This window comes from Chroicocephalus ridibundus, chromosome 1, assembly GCF_963924245.1.
Source record: "Chroicocephalus ridibundus chromosome 1, bChrRid1.1, whole genome shotgun sequence".
In the NCBI taxonomy this organism is placed as follows: domain Eukaryota; kingdom Metazoa; phylum Chordata; class Aves; order Charadriiformes; family Laridae; genus Chroicocephalus; species Chroicocephalus ridibundus.
Genome location: NC_086284.1, coordinates 29,407,126 through 29,427,217, shown reverse-complemented (window position 1 = coordinate 29,427,217; position 20,092 = coordinate 29,407,126). Strand labels below are relative to the sequence as shown.

The 20,092-nt window shown below is 39.8% G+C and overlaps 1 protein-coding gene across 6 annotated transcripts; it reads left to right on the top strand.

The window, feature by feature from the left end:
* The first annotated feature begins 1,239 nt into the window (after positions 1–1,239).
* On the top strand, positions 1,240–19,333 carry SPART (spartin). Of its 6 annotated transcripts, none has more exons than XM_063332822.1 (9): positions 1,240–1,346; positions 7,160–7,992; positions 9,061–9,258; positions 10,283–10,387; positions 12,133–12,262; positions 13,049–13,243; positions 14,221–14,379; positions 14,458–14,548; positions 17,696–19,333. In XM_063332822.1, the coding sequence occupies exons 2-9, from the start codon at positions 7,162–7,164 to the stop codon at positions 17,880–17,882; spliced, it is 1,896 nt and encodes a 631-aa protein (XP_063188892.1). In that variant the 5' UTR covers positions 1,240–1,346; positions 7,160–7,161; the 3' UTR covers positions 17,883–19,333. The 6 variants fall into 6 exon arrangements, with proteins under 6 accessions (XP_063188892.1, XP_063188902.1, XP_063188911.1 ...); XM_063332832.1 differs by having other exon boundaries at positions 1,273–1,342; XM_063332841.1 differs by having other exon boundaries at positions 1,333–1,355.
* Positions 19,334–20,092: the final 759 nt, after the last annotated feature.

The following is a 20,092-nucleotide window of genomic DNA, read 5'->3' as shown; positions in this document are numbered from 1 at the left end:
CAAAATGGTTGGGGTTGGAAAGAACATTTGGAGATCATCTAGTCCAACCTCCTGCCAGAGCCGGGTCACCTAGAGCAGGCTGGACAGGAACGCATCCAGGTGGGTTTTGAATATCTCCAGAGAAGGAGACTCCACAACCTCCCTGGGCAGCCTGTTACAGTGCTCTGCCACCCTCAAACTAAAGTTTTTCCTCATGTTCAGACCGAATTTGATGTGTTGCCACTTGTGCCCGTTGCCCCTTGTCCTGTCCCCAGGCACCACTGAGAAGAGTCTGGCCCCATCCTCTTGACACCCACTCTTCAGATATTGATAAGAATTGATGAGATCCCCTCTCCGTCTTCTCTTCTGCAGGCTGAACAGCCCCAGGTCTCTCAGCCTTTCCTCATAAGAGAGGTGCTCCATTCTCTTTATCATCTTTGTAGCCCTCCACTGGACTATCTGCAATAGTTCCTTGTCTTTCTTGAACTGGGGAGCCCAGAACTGGACACAGTACTCCAGATGGCCTCATCAGGGCAGAGCAGAGGGGGAGGATGACCTCCCTCGACCTGCTGGCCGTGCTCTTTTTAACGTGCCCCAGGAGACCCTTGGCTTTCTGGGCCACAAGGGCACACTGCTGGCTCATGGTCAACTTCTTATCCACCAGGACTCCCATGCCTTTTTCCAGAGAGCTGCCCTCGAGCAGGTTAACCCCTGATCTGTACTGGTGCATGGGGTTATTCCTCCGCACAGCAGCATCTGCATGGAGGGAAACGTTGTGGCAGATGAGCCTGTGTGCTGCTGATAGCTCAGAGCACGCAGCCGGGCAGCCTCGGCGTACATCTGTTCAGCTCATCCCTCCCTCGCTTGTGACGCTGCTGAGCCCTTCACCAGCTTCGGGGCCTTCCCTTCTCCAGGCTGAAGAGCCCCAACTCTCTCAGCCTGTCCTCATAGCACAGGGCCTCCACCTCTCTCATCTTCGTGGCCCTCCTCTGGACCCGCTCCAACAGGTCCACGTCCTTCTTACGTCCTTCAATATTTATGAAACACCTTTTATTAATTAAACGAGGAGAACCCAGCTGTTGTAACCACGCAGCCGGCCCCAGCGCGCCCCTACCCGCTGCGGCACGGCTTCTCCTCACGCCCCTCCGTGCCAACCCCGCAAACGAGCGTCCCTCACCCCGACCTGCCTCACCCCGACCTGCCCCATCCCTCCCCGCCCGAACAGCCGCCGTGGATCCACCGCCTCCCGCCCGGGCGACGGTCCCTCAGTCCCGTCCCGCCCCCCCCCCAGCGGCCCCGCCCGCTGCCGCCTGACCCGGGAGGCGGTGGCAGCGGAGGCGGGCCGTGGCGCGGCGGGGCTCGGGCCGGTGAGCGTGGTGCGCGTCGCGGGGTCGGGCGCTTGCGGGGTCTCCCTGCGGAGCCTGGGGTCTGCGGCGAGGCGGGGGGTGGGGGGGTCTGCGGCGGCCCGGTGAAGGGGGGGTGTTGCTGGGATGGCGGCGGGTAGCCGGGCCTGGGCAGGGCCTGGTGGGGATGGTGGTGACGGCGCCCGGGTGGCTCCTGTCTTGTCACGGCGGAGGAGCCCGGGGCGGCCCAGCCGGGGCGGCGGCCCCCATGGCCGCGGTGCGGGGCGGCGCGGGCGGCCGGGAAGGAGCAGGAACCCCGCCGCGCAGCGGGGCCGGGGGCGTGGAGGAGCCGGGCGGGGGCGGCGGGGAGGGGTGTGATTAGGCCTGATTACAGTAGCCATGGTAATAAATAACTTTTTGTGTGTCTCCTCGTGGAACGGAGAGGTTATTTGTCAAAATATTTTGGAAAACTGCTCCTTTTAGTTTGTCTTTTTTTTCAGAAGGTTCGTGTCAGTTTGGGGTTCTGTTGTTTGAATATGGAAAAATCTGTTGGGAGTGGTCAGAAACTGTCAGGTGCGCAGCGAATGAAAAAGTATTAAATAGCAACCTTATGCAATGCTAAATTTTCCGTGATGTTGTTAGAATCTTTGGCCACAGAGCGGGTAGATGACGGCGATGTTTTTGTACTTGAATACTGTGAGAAACGCAAGTGCTGGGCAGCACAGCCCCGTGGTGAAGGGAATTACCTGCACTACTGGGTTTTCACTTCCCTTTGGAGAGAAGTGCCAAATAGGCACGCGGGGCCTAGAAGCTCTGCCTTGAGAGCAGGTGGTGGAAATACGGGCCAAGGAGTCAGGAAGGGAGTCCATTTATTTGGACCAAAAAAAGGCTCCAGCCAGCAGCATTACCGAGAGGAGGGAAATGGGACACGCCGGCTGGGTGACAGTAGGCGCTGGGATACCGGCCTGAGAAGATGGTGCGCGTTGAAATGGCAGAAGATGGGAGTCTACCGAAGTCTTCAGTAATTTTAAGAGTAGGAATTACCACGTTAGATCAGATCGCTGACTTTCTCTGTTGCCTGGTCTTTGCTGTTATCTAGCCTTAGGCGCTTAAAAACTAGCAGAAGGCCACCATTTAATGAAAAATTTAAGGGCTACTTTAAACAAACTAATTTAAATAAACTAAAAGCAAAAAACCGGTAAATTTAGCAGCTACTACCTGCTTTGTGTTACTGTATATCCTTTATAACATTTGTTTTAATTCAGTTTGTTCTCTGAATTCTTGAAAGTTGCCAGTACTTTCTCAGTTGCTCTCTTTCCCTACAGAAATAAGGCCTAAACAGTTCTGTTTGCACGGTAGTTCTCCTTCATCCTCTTCATCTTTCAATTCAGTGGCTGATAGAAAAACAGTTGTCAAATAGGAAGAGCTCTTGGATTAAGGCGTTTGTTTCGGTTTTGCTTTCTCTTTCCCTACACCCCCCAGGTTTCAAAAATAGTGAGTCGGAGTGTCCTGCCTCTGTCAGTCAGGATGTTTAATCCTCTTAGTAAGCTTTAGGCTTCATGTTTACCTTCTGGCAGTAAGATCCATCATCAAGCTATATTTTTTTAATATACACATTATTTTTTAATGAAGTGGGGTTTGCTGTTTCAGAAGAAGGATGGTCAGCCAGATATTTGAGATGTTAGCTTACAAGATCAAATTGAACTCAAGTTTCGCTCTTGCACTGTAGTCTCCCTTGGTTGAGTCACTTAAAACCGCAGAGTATATCTGTACTGATAAATGAAAAAGGGCCAAGCACTGGATTGATCTGTGATTATCTACAGTGCCCGTTAGCTCTTTTTTGAGCTCTGTTTTGGCCCAGCTTTCTCCAAGATAAGTTCCTCTAAATCTTATCTGGCACTACGTAGTAAGATCCGGACCAGTCTGTACTGGCTGTAGGACCAAAGGTTGGTTTGCAGCACTCTCGTATTTAGTGATATACACTTTGCCATTCATTCCAGCTCTAAAACAGAGGAAATAAGACTCTGCATTCCAGCTCTAAAACAGAGGAAATAAGACTCTGCATTGTACATAAATGGATTACAGATAAATATTAAAACATGCAGGACACTTAAATACTATATTAAGATCATACACTGAAAATAAAAATGACTGAGAATCTTCCTTGCATATGATCAGATTGCTACTTAAATGTTCTGTTTCAGAGAATATTTCTTCTTGTGTTGTGAGGGAGCAATCCAGTTGGCTTATTTAATTTATACCATCCATTATTTTGTGTCAATTTTAATAAATTGATAAGAATTCATTAAATGGAGCTCTTCAGGCTGACTTTCAGTTGTCTTGTGTTAAACTTAAAAATCTACTGTGAATTCTTTCTACCATTCCCAAGTGCTTTGCCACCCAAATGCATAGTTTGGTGGTAACTATGCTGTACATATACTGCAAACTTGGGAGGTTTCAAACAATCAGAGATGAGTTGCAACATTCCCACTCTTCTGAATTGCTAAGCCGGCTTTTCTCTCTCTGCCATGCACGGCCACGCGCTAGTGCCAGGTATACACTGATCGTGCTGACATCTCCATTTTCTTGCAGACCTTTTTTAGTGTAAATAGAGTCTGAGCTTTAGCAAGAACAGTGGTGCTGACAGTGTGATGAAGGTACAGTGAATAGCAAATTAATTCACTATTAAGTTAAAATGCAGCTATGGCTTTAGGATTTTACTTGATGTCTCTTATTGTTATATGCTAACAATCACTAGCAAAAGAGTTATTTAAAATCTGTAAAGTATCTTTGCCTTAGCCCCCCCCCCAGCAAAAACAAATCAAAAAACAGGAGGCAAAGTAGACTAAGGTACTGCAGTTGTGTTCACACAAATTAATTGTTTACTAAAGCCTTAAGAAGGGAATTTTTACATAATTGGATTCACAGGCACTAAAAATGTCAAAACACTAAATTTTGCCCATAAAGAAGTAAACTAATGTTAAACTAGTCAGTCTTTCTCAGCCTTCTAAACATTTTCTGTGTTTTGGAAACCTACAATAATTTTTAAATCAGAGTTCTTTACTGTTAAATTGCTTTTCACCTTTATACTCTTCTTAAATGGAAAAATTGATTTTTCATTAATAAATACAAGTGTTGATACAAGATGATGTGGTTTGTGAGTCCCTAGGGTTTTTTTGTTAGCAAATATTTTGATTATGCATATCTTAAAATGGTTAATGTCTAGATCGTAAAATATATGGCATGGTTAAGTACAGTCTTTCGTGTAAGGATCTACCTCTATTCACAAACTTGTTAAGAGTTTTTTGCAATTACTTTCATTATAACTGCTTGCTGTTGTGCTGGTCAGAGCATGCTTATAACTTCTAAACTCGATGTCCTTGGTGGTTATTAAATATACCCTTACAATTACGCTAGTGTTGTTCTTCATCTTAAATCAAAGATGCCGAGCCTACTGGCAGCAAGTCACTGCAATCAACCAGGAAAATCTTCTCCAGCCCAAGATTGGTTTTTCTGCTACGTGATGGGGAACAGGCAGCGAGCCTGGTAGCTTGAGTCGCTGCTGGTCTGCTCCACATGGGACGCCTTCTCAAGCCATCCTGTCATATTCCTAGCTACGTGTCTGTTGTTGGACTGAAATCACTCGTCTTTTACATGAAATTGGATTCTGTCGCATCATAAAAATACAGATGCGTTCCAAATTACATGGCACTTCTGTCATGTGACAGCAAAGGCAGCAGTCACTTAAGTGCTATCTGCATTTTAATCGCAAAAGATGTGGGAGCGGAGAAGCATTCCATCTTTGCCTCTTCAAAATCTTTTCATGACTTGTAGTTCTTAAGTTTCTCTGTTTTTGTTGGAGTAGAGGAAGATCTAATTTTCCAGATTATATCCATGAAATGCCTTCAGCACCAGAGGTCTTTGCCCTGAGAACAGGTCCTAAAGGGACAACTGCTGCTGGTCACCAGGTCAGAAGAGCAAAAAAGTGGTTTGGGGTTGTCTTTTTTCCCGCTTCATACCATGAACCTGACATCCATTTGTGCTGACAAAATAACAAATGAAACGAATGTTTCTTGCAAAGCAATTAGCAGAGTACAGAACAAACTTTTAGATGGGTTTCACTTCCTCTGTCTTTGATATTTCTAACTCCTAATAGTCTTAGTTGATGACATCAATCCACTTATTCCAAGCAAACAGCACTGCATGAACAGTGCATAGCAGCAGAGCTAAATATCCTGTCTTGCTCTGAAAACAGAAAGAAAATAGTAGGCGCGTTTTTTTTTTTTTTACTTTATTGATAGTTAGACTAAAACAAGAAGAGACATTAAATAAACTTAAATGTAGGTACTATTTCAGGATTTTATTAAAAGTTTGGATTTCAGTAGTTTTTTACTTCTTTCCTGATTTACTTTCTTCTTTTCAGATGGTGTGTTTACAAAGACTAATCCAATCTCTTAGCCTTTGGTTTATTGGCTTGGTAAGCCACACTTGCCTCTCTCTAAGGGAGAAGTAAAGTACTTGATTCACCAGAAAAAATCAGTAACCTGCACACCTCTTCCTGTTCTGGTGCAGCTTTCTTGAATGTGACTCAGTGTTGCGTGAGGTCTCAGTGATGCTGTGTACAGTGGCATTACTGCTTCTGTACGTGTAGTAGAAGTATTTTTATTTTTGCACTTTTCACTTACTTACTTACCCCCATGTTTTCTGTAGCTTGCTATCATTGTGATTGAAAGATGCCTCTAAATTTTTCTAGCGTACAGCTTACAGCAGAGAATCATTGTTTTTCTTGAAAATGCATGCTCCTTCATTTTTATATAGTATGCCATTTTTCTTGTCCAGGATCGTTCTTCTCTTCTAGTATAATAACCTGATTTCTCTGAATTGACAATGCCTTTCAACACTGTCAGCAAAAAATTTCACTGGAAGTTTTTGCATTCTGTGTTGTAAACACTATCTTAGTCCAAGAATGATTTGTATTTGCTGCATTTGGCCAAGACTGAAGACCTGCATTCAGTTAAAATGGGGATTTTGTGCATTTCAGAGTTCAAATAAGCCTATTGGATTCTTTTCCGTGCTTCAGTTGTTGAAATACACAAGGCAGTTTGAGGAATAGAACCTGTGACCTTTAGTACATATTGGTATTTCCAAGTTTTTGTCACCTGGGGAGCAAGGAAATGGAAACACCAGTTGTCTTTCTCACTTTATAAACACTGTAAAGAAAATAAGTAATTCTCTGTTTTTGTTTTGTAAAGCACAGATTTAACTCTTCAAAGTATTTCTTTCCAGTTCTGTGAGTTGATGTTAATTGAAGTTTATCAAGATTTGTTTAAATCTGTTGAGTGCTTTCCCTTAAATTATTTAACTAAAAATATATTGAGTTTGTAAGTTCAGCCTTTATTTAATAGACAAAATGTTAACTGAATTTTTTAATACCTTAGAGATTTTTCTGGAAAGTATCAAAAATCAAGTTAGATTTTTAAATTATTTTTTTACTCCCCTATTTGCTACTGATCTTAATACTTTTTAAGATGGAAAGTTTAATATCAGGCGTGTCCATATTCTTCTGATGTTTAACTTATAGGAAATACATGTCCGTGATGTAACTAGATGTGATGCCTATAAATGCCTTGCTGTCTTGGAATTGTGTGTTTTAAATCTGAAGGTTATAAGGAGATAACCATAACATATCAGACACTGTACCAAGCGACTAGATAGCCTTCTGCTAATAACATGCAGTATGGTCATCATTAGAAATTAATTAGAAGGTATTTCATTGTAAGGTAAACATTGTTAGGCTTTATTTATGAATACTCAATACTTTTTATTCCAATTTGCAGTAATGGAACAGCTGCAGGATCCAGTTATGCAAGAAGATGCAAATATTAAAGCTATTAATGAAGAGTACAGGAAAGCCTTTATTTTTATCAATAAAGGACTGAATGCAGATGAACAGGGTCAGAAGGAAGAGGCGAGAAGTTATTATAAGCAAGGGCTTGACCACTTGCTCCGAGGAATCAGCATTCCATCGCAGGGTCCTGCATGTGTTGGGTCCCAGTGGGAGTCTGCTCGGCAAATGCAACGGAAGATGAGGGAGACCCTGCGAAACGTTCACACTCGACTCGGCATTGTAGAACAAAATACCCCACCTGTACAAGCCAGTCCTGCTGCCGTGGATGCCCCTGCTGGGGTGCCTAAGCTGTACCCATCCATTCCTTCCAAAGACAAGCCAGAAAGACCCCCCGCCCCTGCCTCTCTGTTTGTACCGAGTCAGCCACCTGCAGCAGATGGAAGCGCTGCAACTGTGAGCCAGGGGCAAATTCCAGCTATGAGTCCATCGTCTGCAAAACCTCTTTGTCTGCCAAATGAAGCACCTCCTGCCTATACTCCTCAGGCCACCAATGGCCATTTTACTGTGTCTTATGGCACAGACTCTGGGGAGTTTTCTTCTGTAGGTGAGGACTACTACAGTAAGTGTACTCAGCCACCTCCCCTTGAAAACCTGGGAGTGGATGCAGATGAGCTGATCTTGATTCCCCAAGGAGTACAGATATTCTTTGTGACTCCTGATGGGCAGGTTAGTGCTCCTTCCTATCCTGGATATCTACGGATTGTGAAGTTCTTGGATACAGATAGTGAGACAGCCCAGAATCGTCCACCCGCATTTCTTCAGGTAACAGGAAAATAATTTTCTCCTTTAATTAAATCTCAAGAACTGTCATAAAAAGGCTATCTTCTTAATCTCATGCTCTTCTGAGTCTGAATCTCTGTGTGATAATATGAAGGATGTTATAGCTGTTGGAAACAGTCTTCTGCAAATATACACATTTATGGCTTTTTCTGCAAAAATCACCTGTGTGTTTTCCCAAGGCTGTCAAGTGCTGACTGTTCTGGTGAATTACATTTTTTAAGGGACTTAACATGTCTTTTCATTTCATAAAATTAACTAATAGAGAAGACGTGTTGATTTCACCTATTGTAACATGTCAGGGTGAAACAGGGTTGTGTGCTACCCCCTTGAGTCTCAACTAGTGATAAAGTATTGCAGTTAGGACAACCGATAATTTGGATAACGTGAGCCCAATTAACGTTAATCCAGACTCTGAACTACAGATAAAAAATACGCATTATTTGGATTTTTTCAGTCCATGCTTGCTTCATGTGGGCATGCTCTGTAATGTACAGTATGTTTCTGGTCTGGTTCCTGACTTTGGATCTCCTTGTTGCTGCTAAGATTGGCTGTTGGAAGTCTCATCAGCGAAGGGGAAACTTGGAGGAACAAACAAAAACTGTTTCCTGGTTTGGGGTCTGCTGTTTCACCTCCATCTGTGCTAGCAGTCGGCCAGCGACAGCCATATGTTCTCTGTATCCAATCGTACAAACCTGGTCTGAGATCTACAGGAAGTTAAAGGCGCTGTGAATCCTGACTTGTTTGGCAGTGCTTTTCATCTGCTTCTATGCCTGGGCCTTAAAACTAAACTTCTGTTAAGAGGCTACCACCCTGAATTATAGTCCTGTGAAAATTAGTTTTTTCTCTATATTAGACTGTCAGAACTAATCAAGAATGATATTCCCACATGGGATTTTTTTTTTTGGGGGGGGGGGGGTGTTTTTCTTTTTTTTTTTTACTTTTCTTACTAAACTTTACGGAAAATCAAGATTGTGGTGCTTATCAGTACGTTCTGCCTGCCTATTTTTTTAAAAAGATGCTTTAATTCCTCTATGTAATTATCTTTTCTAGGTTTGTGACTGGTTGTATCCTCTAATGTGTAACCAGTCTCCTGTTCTGTGCTGCAATACTGGAGTCTACATGTTCCCTGACACGATGTCCCAGATACCAGGGTCCTACGTGGGAGTAGTGCTGTCTTCAGAACTTCCAGCAGCTGACAGAGAGCTCTTTGAGGATCTCTTAAAACAGATGTCTGACCTTCGAATCCAGGTAAATTTCTGGGCTGCCTGTTTTAAGCCAATAAGAAAAGATGTAAATGATCAATATGTTCTCCCATATATAGTTGATTGTGTAAAACTGCAAAGTTCTGTGTCTTGCTCGGGAAGCTCACCAGTGAGAAACAGATGAAGTAGTCAACATTAAGCAACCTAGTAATGAAACCATAGGCCCTGTGAGATGGGAGGACAGAAATTTTACAATAGTAAATTGTAAGCACAGAGAGGAATTGGAGAACATTTTGTATATTTTTTTTCTGTTTTCTGAAAGATAACATAAGACCCAAAATGAAATTTTGTGTTCAGGAGAAAGCACGTTTTTTCCTGTGTGCGTGCACACACATGCACTTACTCTCTGTGTAGTTTTGATGATACCATTCTTGGAATATTATGCCCAAATGTGTTTACAGTTCAAAAATGTTAAGCTGCTTCAGAGAAGACTTGTGAAACTAGTGTGTACCTCAAAAATGTGCCTGCAAATGGGATCTCAAAGTAGATAAATCTAGTGCCTTATTGCAGTAAGATATTGACAGATAGAGAAAATAGAAAAAATCCCCCATAGTCTAACAAAGGTGCAATAAGATACAGTGACTGGAAAGGTGAAAAATGTTACTGCAAGAGCACTGGAGCACCATTTCAGAAAGAATGGTAATCAATAACTACTTAAAAGCTCATAGCAAGGTTTTATCTTCTCATGAAAGATGGAATCTTGTTGAATCACCAAGATTTGGATGCAGTGATGATGCAGGACCAGTTTGCCACATGCCATGTGGGCAGAGTTCTGTTATGGTATAAATCCTGTTGAGTTCAGCAGGGAATTTCACTAGCACAAGAAGCCACTAATTTTTACTTAAGAGGGAAAAGTACTACAGAATTATGTGATGTTTCAGTGCAGGACTTACTAGATAAAATTATGTCATCTTTCCTGCATAGAAGTAGTTCAAATTGGGTATCTCACTAGTTCCTTATTGTCCTAAAATTCCATGTTTTTGTTAATGTTCCCTGATACAATGTCACAGGTGCCAGGATCCCATGAGAGAGTAGGGTTATCTTCACAGCTCCCAGCAACTGAGCGAGCGCTTTTTGAAGATAAATTTAAACAGATGTCTGGCCACAAAGTCCAGGTAAATTCCAGGACAATGATTCCAAAATTTTGTAGTTTAAAAAAAAAAAAAAAAATATTGTCAGTGAAATACATGTTAGAACTGCTGAGATTGCAGACTCGACTGACAGCAGTAATGTGTACTGTGCCCTGTGGGGGTTTTTATTTGGTTCGTTTTCTTTGTTTGTTTGCTTGTTTTGTTAAGAGCCGATTCAGTTACTGCAGGCTACAACATTTGGCAAATGGGCTGACTTCTGGAGTTTTTAAAACTGTGATATAGCACAAATATTTCAAAGCCTAGTCTGATGGCCATTTAATGTGTCTGTTTTATATAGTACTCATGAGGATCTAATTAACAGCTATAACATAATTATAGTAGTCACCTGTCTTATTAGAGAATCCATTTGTGCTCCTTAGCATACTCCTTAGAAGTCTCTGTTTTTTCTATGTAGTGACCCAAACTGTGGTGTTAACTAGATTATATCTGGAACATAGTTTGGGGGTTTTATTGTTTTGTTTGTTTGTTTTTTAGCTATAGCTGTGCATCAAGGTTATTTCTCCTGCCTGGCCCCTAAAGTGTTTTGGTCACATACTAAAGACATTTCTTGAACATGAGATTTCACACTGCTGTCAAGCAGTAGTTGATGATACAGTACGTGTCAGTGATGCATTGTTAACCTTGTGGGTAGCAACCTTCTAAATCTTAATCTGTTCTTTGCTGTTAATGTTGGGTTTGTTTTGTTTTACTGCAGCAGTCATCTTTGTGCAATACTCTGCTTTTATTTCCAGTAAATATTTCAGGGGAATTTAAGAATTATATGTAATATCAAATATTGTTCTAAGACGTGTATTCTATTCTGTTTATGGGTTTCATCTATCAATGCTTTTATTTAGACTCTTCTATACTAAACAAAAATGTTTTGTCTTTCTATCCATCATTAATTAGCAGTCTTTTCAATCATTGAAATGTTTGGGGGTTTTTTTACACTGGAAAAGTTCTAAAAATAGGATCTTAAAAACCCCTAAATCTATTACATTTTTTTTGCTTTCTGTAATTAAAGTTTAATTATATATTGTCTGTGAGCTGTGTAAAGTTACAATATTTAGAAACACCAGCCAGAGTGTGGTGATGGTTGCTGTGATTAACATCTGCTCCAGAAACTCCAGTGTTTGACAAGAAATCGCACACCCAACTTGAAATGGGGAGCAGTGTCACGCACAGCTTGATGTGTTCCTTGCCTGTGCCAGTCTGCAAAAGCATCAATAGCACATAGAATGAATAATCTCCTTTATTTTTGAATTTAGGAGGAAAGGATGAGGAGCAAAACAACCAGAACAGCTGCATTCTTTTAGTGCAGCTGGACCAAAGACTGCAGTTCCCATATTGAATAACAACAGAGTTGACTTCCCTCTCAGAAGATAAAAATGATAGATGAACAAGTTTCTTATCGTTTTTGCTAGTTAACTTGTACTTTAAGTTTTCTCTATGTAACTATTTGACCATATGGCTTTGTTGGCAAGCAAATCTTTTCATTGTAACTGGATGGAGAAAGTGTACAGAAAATGCTGAGCTGTCTGACAAGCTTTTTTGAACACATAGCATTTCTGTGCAGAAGTAATTTCACAAATTTCCCTTGAGTTTCTGTACACTTACCCAAGGAATACACAATATTAGCATTATTTGATAATGGATTGGTATGATTTAAAAAAGAAATTATGATGATACATTGTGGAGTAGATTCTCAGATGTTTACTTTCACTTGTTAGCCTTCAGAAGCTTCTAGTGATGCAATTAACTTGCCTCAGACCGTACGTATCCAACCACAACCTGAAGGAGCAGAAAATCAAAAAGAGTTGCCAGAATGGAGTGAGAAAGTTGCCCATGGAATCTTGTCAGGTACTGTTGTAATAAGAGGATTGTGTTGAATATAAACCTCTGTGAGTAACATTTAAACAGTACTTTCACCTAAATGCATATGTGCTGGTAGAAGCTGAGTGGTGAAAAGTAGTTGTTCACTAGTTCCAGTTGTGATCATCTAAAGGATACTTTGATGAGCTTTATAAAACCAGTGCAGAATTTAAATCCATTGCCAACCGTCTTGATCACTGCAAATGAGTTAGGCTCATTTGACTTTATGGTAAGATATCGCCCCCTGCGACTCAAACCACTGTGACAGAACCATTTTACTTCTGTATGAGCTGTTACATTAAAACAGGCATCTATTGTGATTTCTGCAGATAAACATATTGTTTTTTTCTCTGAGAACCTTTGGAATATACTAATGACCACCAGCTGATTGTAATAAATACAAATCTGCTAGGAAGGCTTGAGGGTCGGGTTGGACGTTTTCAGAATGTTAATGGCATTGAGATGTGCAGTTCTGTCAATTCTGACCCAGCTGGGGCTTGGATATCTATTAAAAACCTGAGTATCTGTATTAAGATGAAATTTCAATGAGGGCTGGCTGTATTAAACTTACAGTGAACTGAAAAAATGTGGGTGGTGTAGGAGCAGAAATCACTGCAGAAATTCATGCTGCCCCATTCAGGGAAGGGTGTAATTGCAGACTGTGTAATCAGGAATGTTTCTAATGTCAGTGTTGCAGAGGCTGAGGAGGGAAAGTTGTAGGAATCGGTGTCTGTAAAATTGTACATCCTAAGAAAAACAATTTTTGCGTTGAAGGTGCATCTTGGGTAAGCTGGGGCCTAATAAAAGGAGCAGAATATACTGGTAAAGCTATCCACAAAGGAGCTTCTAAACTGCGAGAACATATTCAACCAGAAGAAAAACCTCTGGAAGTCAACCCAACTGTAGCAAAGGGGCTTCAGGTAGCAAAACAGGCTACTGGAGGAGCTGTGAAAGTCAGCCAATTCTTAGGTAAATGTTTCCATCTTACAGTGTATTATATTTTTGCCTTAAATAATAAACATTCTGTAAAATGAGAGCTAGTTTCTCTGAACTAGATAGAGGAGGGACTGACCTGATGAAAACCAGTGATTAGTAGTGCCTAGTTAATATCCTGTGAGAGATGTGCTTTAAGAATAATATTTATTAAATGGCCTCGAGGCATCTTTTCCTTTCTTAATAGTCTGTACAGTCTTAAGTTTGGCATGTTTTTCTGAGTTTTAGACAGCTGATTGAAAATGGTCTTTCTCTCTCTCTCCTCACGTTGATAACCGTGTCTTTTAAAAGCTGTACTGTCACTGGTTGCTAACATGCATATTGTACCACTACAGAATGTGTGTGTGTGCATGCTTTTAAATACACACACCTGAAACAAGTCTATTAGACTATGTATAAACTTCCAGACAGAAATGGCTTGGTGTTCAGAGGCTCTTGGTAACCCTAGCAGCTCTCAGTAACTTCATTCTGTTATTTTTTTGCATTAATGTTTATATTTAGTTGCTAGTGACTCATCCAAGTTTAAAAGCGAATTGTGGTGGATGTCATAAAAATATTTTGAAGAGCTGGAATGATTGTAAGAAAGATTTCTCCAGAAGACAAGTCAGGAAAGAAACACGGCTTGTTCCCTATCTGTCATTTGGGGATAACAAAGCAATGGAAATAGTGTATGTGACATATGTGTATTTATTGTAAAGTGCTTTTTAGCCGTTAAGACCAACCTTACGTGTTTCTTACGAATTGAAGCTGTGCAGAATCTGAAAAATAAGGTTGCTTCTCTATGAGTTCGATACTTAAGCATGGATTAGAGTTTGGCTTTCAAATAAGCATATTTAAATAGAAGGAACACTTGAGACTTCAGTGAAGCTTACTTTTAATTAGGAGTAAGGACTTATAAAAAAAGATGTTCTATGTTCTTACTAAATAATCTACATACTATTGTTTTATGGTAGTTGAGGGAGTGTGTTCTATAGCAAGCTGTGTTGGAAAGGAGCTGGCTCCACATGTGAAGAAGCACGGCAGCAAATTAGTTCCAGAATCCCTTAAGAAAGATAAAGATGGCAAATCCACTTTTGATGGTGCTCTGGTGGTAGCAGCAAGTGGAGTTCAAGGTAATAAAAATTCTTTATACTTTTTTAATTGCATACTTTTCAATGCTATGAACTCAAATAAGCTCTTCATTCTTCCAGGGTTTTCAACAGTGTGGCAAGGTTTAGAAAGTGCGGCGAAGTGCATTGCTAAAAGTGTTTCAACTGAGACTGTAAAAACTGTCAAATATAAGTAAGTTATGCTCTTACTGGTTTCATCTTCTACAACATATTGTCATTGTGGTTGATTACTGGCAAAAAAAGCTTATGAAAGTGCAGGGAAGCTAACTGAAATACCTGCTTTGCTCTAATTATGCAGCTCATGATAAGCTGCTAAGTGCACAGTAATGACCATCTCCTGTAAGTGAAAACACGAAATGAGTAAATGATTGTGGTAGGTATTTTTTTAGCTCTCTTCTAGAAGTATTACAGCTTCAGGCTATGTTACAAATACTGTTCAGATTTATATCTTTGCTTTACAGTATAATGTCATTATGGAAACAGTTATGGTTTTAAACCTCTCAGCTCTGATCTCGAATTTATGTAAACTTAGCTAAATTTGAAGAAAAATGGAAGAACTTAAACTGTCAGCAGGTCTGACTAAAGTGAGGAGGTACAAAAAAAGAATATTGTGTAAGGAAATCTAAGGCATAAATAACAGTAATAGGATGGCCTCGACTTGCAAAATACAGGTGTTCTTAGTAAAAGGTAGTGGGGGAAGAGGATAGTAACATTTGGGATTAAGATGATGTTACTAAGATGATGGAAAGAACAAAGTTGAGTACATGTTCTGGAAGATGCTGTGGAGAATAAGGGAATACATTGAAATAACTGCAAAATATAGGAAACGCACTCCTCAAAAAAAGTGCAATAGGTACAATAGAAAGTGAAGACTCAGCAAAAGCTGAGTATGTTAAATGTAAAGCTAATGTATGTTAAATGAAATCAGTGATAACTGTAGCAAAACAGATGTTGAAAAGGATTGCTGAAAGTGCATACTGGCTACTAGCAGAAGGTAACAAGGTAGACATCAGCATACAGTAGGAAGTGGTTTGGCATTCAGGGTTGTGTTGTGATGCATTTCAAATCGGAGGCTCCATAGTGAAGTTCTAGTCATGCTAATGACTTGCTAATGTTTGTCTTCAGTAGGAATGTCAGGGGGTATCGTACTGGTACTCTTTTTACATAAATTCACCTTAATGTTTCTGTTTTAGATATAAAAATAGGAAATATGGAGATCAGCAGTCAACAGCCACAAAGAGTGAAAAACAAGTAATTAAATGTTGCAGTTAATTACAATACATTTGAAAATATTTGATATTTGATCTTTTAAATCTATCTATATAAATGTATTAAAACTCTACATAATATCTCTTTGAAAGCTGGTTTCTGTTGCAGTGGCAAAGATTTCTGACACTCAAAATACTTCAGTAAACGAGCTAAATTCCACTTAATGGCAACAAAGCTAAAGGAGCATCACAGCATCTCTAAACCAACAAAAAACTCAGCTAAAACTTATCTGCAGTACCTTTGCAGATGAAAATTTAAAGAGATGCTCATGATATATGTATGTTGATCAGAACCAGCAGAAAGCCTAGCCCAACTTTTTTCTTTAAAAAAAAAAAAAAGGAAGTTACAAATGATGCAATTGAGACAGGAAGCAAACTGAAAAATCAATTATCAAATATTAAGAAATTGTTAGTCTAACTGTATTGGATGAGCCACAGTCTTATTTTAAATGAGGTTACCTATTTTGCTGACGTTATATAAAACTGGCTTATGATGAAATTGACAAATACTGCACTTTTGCTGTGAGATTAATTCTGTGATCTGAAAATAAGATGTTGGTGATTCAAGGCTGTTACTCTATCAGAGAATTTAAAAAAAAAAAAAAGCACTAATGTTTTTTATTCAGTTTCATTCTTGGTTCCATCCATTGTACCATGGCTGCTGTACTGATGTGATAGATTTTTGGATTATTTGATACTCTGTGCTTCTCTCTAGCATTATTTTGAGGTCCTCAAAGAATCTCTGGTCATTAGAAGCACAGGGAAAAAGTGACTCTGCTAACTGCCGTGATTCTGATGGTGCCAGAAATGCTTCCCTGTGGCCTGGTTTGTCTGATTACAGTGCTCTTTGGAGAAATGTCTGGCTGTCCGGAGCAGCTGATAGTTACTGCTCTCACTATACTCTTGTCCTCCTCCAGTATGCTCTCTCTGCTGGTGTAGATGTGTACCTTCCTTCACACTTGAGTAATTAATATGAGACTGCTGACTTGCCCCCTAAAGCATAAAAAAGCTGGACCCACAGCCCAGTGGAGAAACGAGAGGTTTTCTCTCTTGGTAATTTTCAACGAATCCTCAAGATAGCTTTGGGCCTTTGGGGGTTTTGTGTAACTTTTCCTACCCTCCCCGCCCTTCCCCTTTGCCACTGTTTTGATTCCAGGTTACTTCAGCCAAGTTTTCACAGCACAATGGAATTTTTTTTTGTAGCGACCTTGCTACCTCGAACATATGAGCATAGCTCTGTCAGCAATTTTTTGTACCTGGGAGATCTGTTAGACTGGGTTAATTTGCTTGAGCACAGTGGTGCACCACCTCCGTGAGTCCACTTTTGGGACTTTGAACTAATATGCCAGTCCGTTGCTGTTACACCAGATATAGTATCGTATTACACCACGTACACGCAGGTAAAGGTGATATAGGACAAGTACTAACCAAGCACTATTCTGGCAGTGGTGGCATCAACTGAGGAAAAAATATGCCTGAGGTGATTCCAGTCCCTTTTTCTGTAACAGCTGAGAAGGCAAGACAAGTTTGTCCTCCCTCTTCCTCAGTGCTGCCACCCATGGTACTGACTGAGATGGTTTAGCAGCTGCAAGGGTCTAACTGTGGGGACTTACATGGGGGAATAAAGGGTACTGGGAGTTTAAGTAATTTAATTCACTAAGAATTTAAGTGAAAAAGTACTTGGGCATTATGGGACACAATATACCCAACAATATGTGCGATTGGACACAACTCCCCCCTCTTCCCCAATTCTTACGGTTCTATAGATAAGCTTTCTATTCTTCAAAAGTAGAGGAGAAGGACAGAGAAAGATGGGAAGGTTTTTGAGGAAAAAGGGCAGAAGCATATTGGTATCTTTAAAGAATAATCCACATGATAGAGGAACAGCCCTTACTCAAATGGTTTGGTAATTTCTAATTTTAGTCTTTGACATTCAGGCTGTGTGCTTATTATTTTTTCTTGGTAATGCTTAAATTTTTTCATTCAAAAGAATTCTAGTGAAGAGAACAATACTAAGTAAACATACTTACAAAACTGCTATCTTTTTTAAGGTATGGGGATGATGCTGGCCATGCTACAGACAACGCTATGAATTCTGCAATCAATGTTGGTGTGACAGCATTTAACATTGACAATATTGGTATCAAGGCTGTTGTAAAGAGAACTGCGAAGGAAACTGGCCATGCTGTGTTAGATGAATATAAAGTATTGGATAATGAGAAGAAGGATAAAAAATGAAAGCAATGAAATATTTCTCAAAGCCTTACTGTAGAGATGAAGCTTCCTATTTAGAAGTAACTGCATTGCTAATCTGCAATTTAACACAAATCACACTGTACTTTTCAAGCAGCTGTTACTTAACTTGAGGTGAAAATGTAAATGTAGGGAGGGCATTTGTAGAAGGAAAAATGAAAAGTTGTCTTAACTCTTCATTCTGTATTGAACAAGGGTTTTAAAGAACTGGACCAGGGCTTTAGACAAGTGGAAGGATATGAGTTTGCAGTTAATAAACTTGCCTCTGTAAGCACTTTTTCAAAATATAATATGGAATAATAGATAAATGTAGAAATACTATTGTGAATATTTTTGTAATACTTTATATTTGTAAAGAAGGTGGTGATACAGAACAAATAGGATTACTAATTCTGGAACAAATAGAATTACTAGTTTTGGTTTTTAACCTTAAGAGTTACTTTAACAGCCTTGTCTTATTTAATATGCACTATAAAATAAGCTTTGTGTTTCATTGTTTTGTAGGGAATTTCCCTTTTCAGCCACCAAACAGCTAATCTTATCCAAAGTTCATGTTAGAAGAAATGAAAGATGAACCTCAGGTAACTAGGTATTTATTCCCTTTAAAACTATATTTTTTTCCATCCAGCATATAAGCAAACCAAAGATATCAAGCATTTATTCTAAAAGAAGGTATTTACAACTCTAGAAAAATGTATTATCCCTTTGACTCCACAAGGAATATACAAAGATTCTTTGAAATTGAGATTTTTATGTAGAGAGGATAAGTATGTTTTTGCATAAATTAAAGTATTTTTCTGTAAAAACATTCTGTAGAGGACACTAAGAACTTCTATGCATTCTGTACTTTTCAGCAAATCCAGAAAGATTCAGAGTATATATCATGGCCTCCTAATGGAAGACAACATGTATTTGTTCAACAAGTAGTTCTAACAGTCAGCATCGTTAGTCCATTAAATTAGTAGCTGCACAAGGTATGTCGTTAAAGGGTATGAAGACAAGCCCTTTTAACGAAGAGACATGTGGAATAGAATAGACACTACTGTGTAGGTTTTTCATCCTGTTCCTAGTGCAGTATGAAATAACTCAATATGTAGAACCCTTGAGATGCTTTTACACCGCTACTTATTTAACAGTTCATTATTGAGGTTTAAGGCTGCTACACATGCTAATATTGGCTGGACCTGCAACAAACAGAACACCATCAATTTACAATTTATCTCCTTTTCATGTAAATGGAGAACTATAAATGGTTGTTAGCAAATGATATTTGCATCAGATGATTGAAAAAATATAGTAACAACTACTCTCTATTAGAATGGTAATACTGCACATTTTGTGGTAGCTACTCTAGGCGTGTACTTAGGGTGAGTAATGTGAAACAAAGGATCTAACCACTTGAAGTGTAACTTTGATTTATGGAAATAAAGATTAAACTAAAATTGGTTAATCTGCGCTTTTCCTTTTTATGATGCGAAGCTACTATATGGATCAGTGAGTGGAAAGACTAGGACTTCTAAAGTAATAAAAGAACAGCATTGGGGTACATCTATGATAGAAACAAGCTCGTCAATTACAGCTTAAAATATTTCAAACTAAAAACATCCATCAAAAGTACATTACAACAATTTCTGTTACTACAGTCTGTCGCTTGCTGGCCAGTGTAACTAGTTTAAGGCTACTAAAGACTTCAGACTAGCAAAAGCAGTTTTGCCATAAGGAACTGCATTTACAATAGGGATGTATGTATTACTATCTTCCTCCTTCCTCCCATTTTGGTTTTGGATATAGCTCATGCCCTTTAGTTTCATCTATAAACCATCAGAACACCAAGCTGTATTACAACAACAGTTAAGATCAAAGTGTCTTCAAGAGACCAAGTTGTAGCATAATGAGGAAAAAAAGATTTAAATGCCATAGGTATCAGGCAAGCATTGTTGTCCTGTTCAACCTGCTGCTGTTCTCTTCACGTGTACCCTGTCTTTCAAATTTGTCTCCGAGTAGATTAAAGCTTTTTTTTTTTTTAAATAATGCCTACCCCATTTTACAGTTTTTAATGTGATACATCCACGATCTTCCCTTTTACGTTGTTCTAAAGTGTAGTTAATTCTCACTGCTGAAACTATTCTGTTGTTGAACTTACCCTACTTCAACTGTCACTACTGGGGCCCTGGGCAGCAAATCCATAGTCTTCT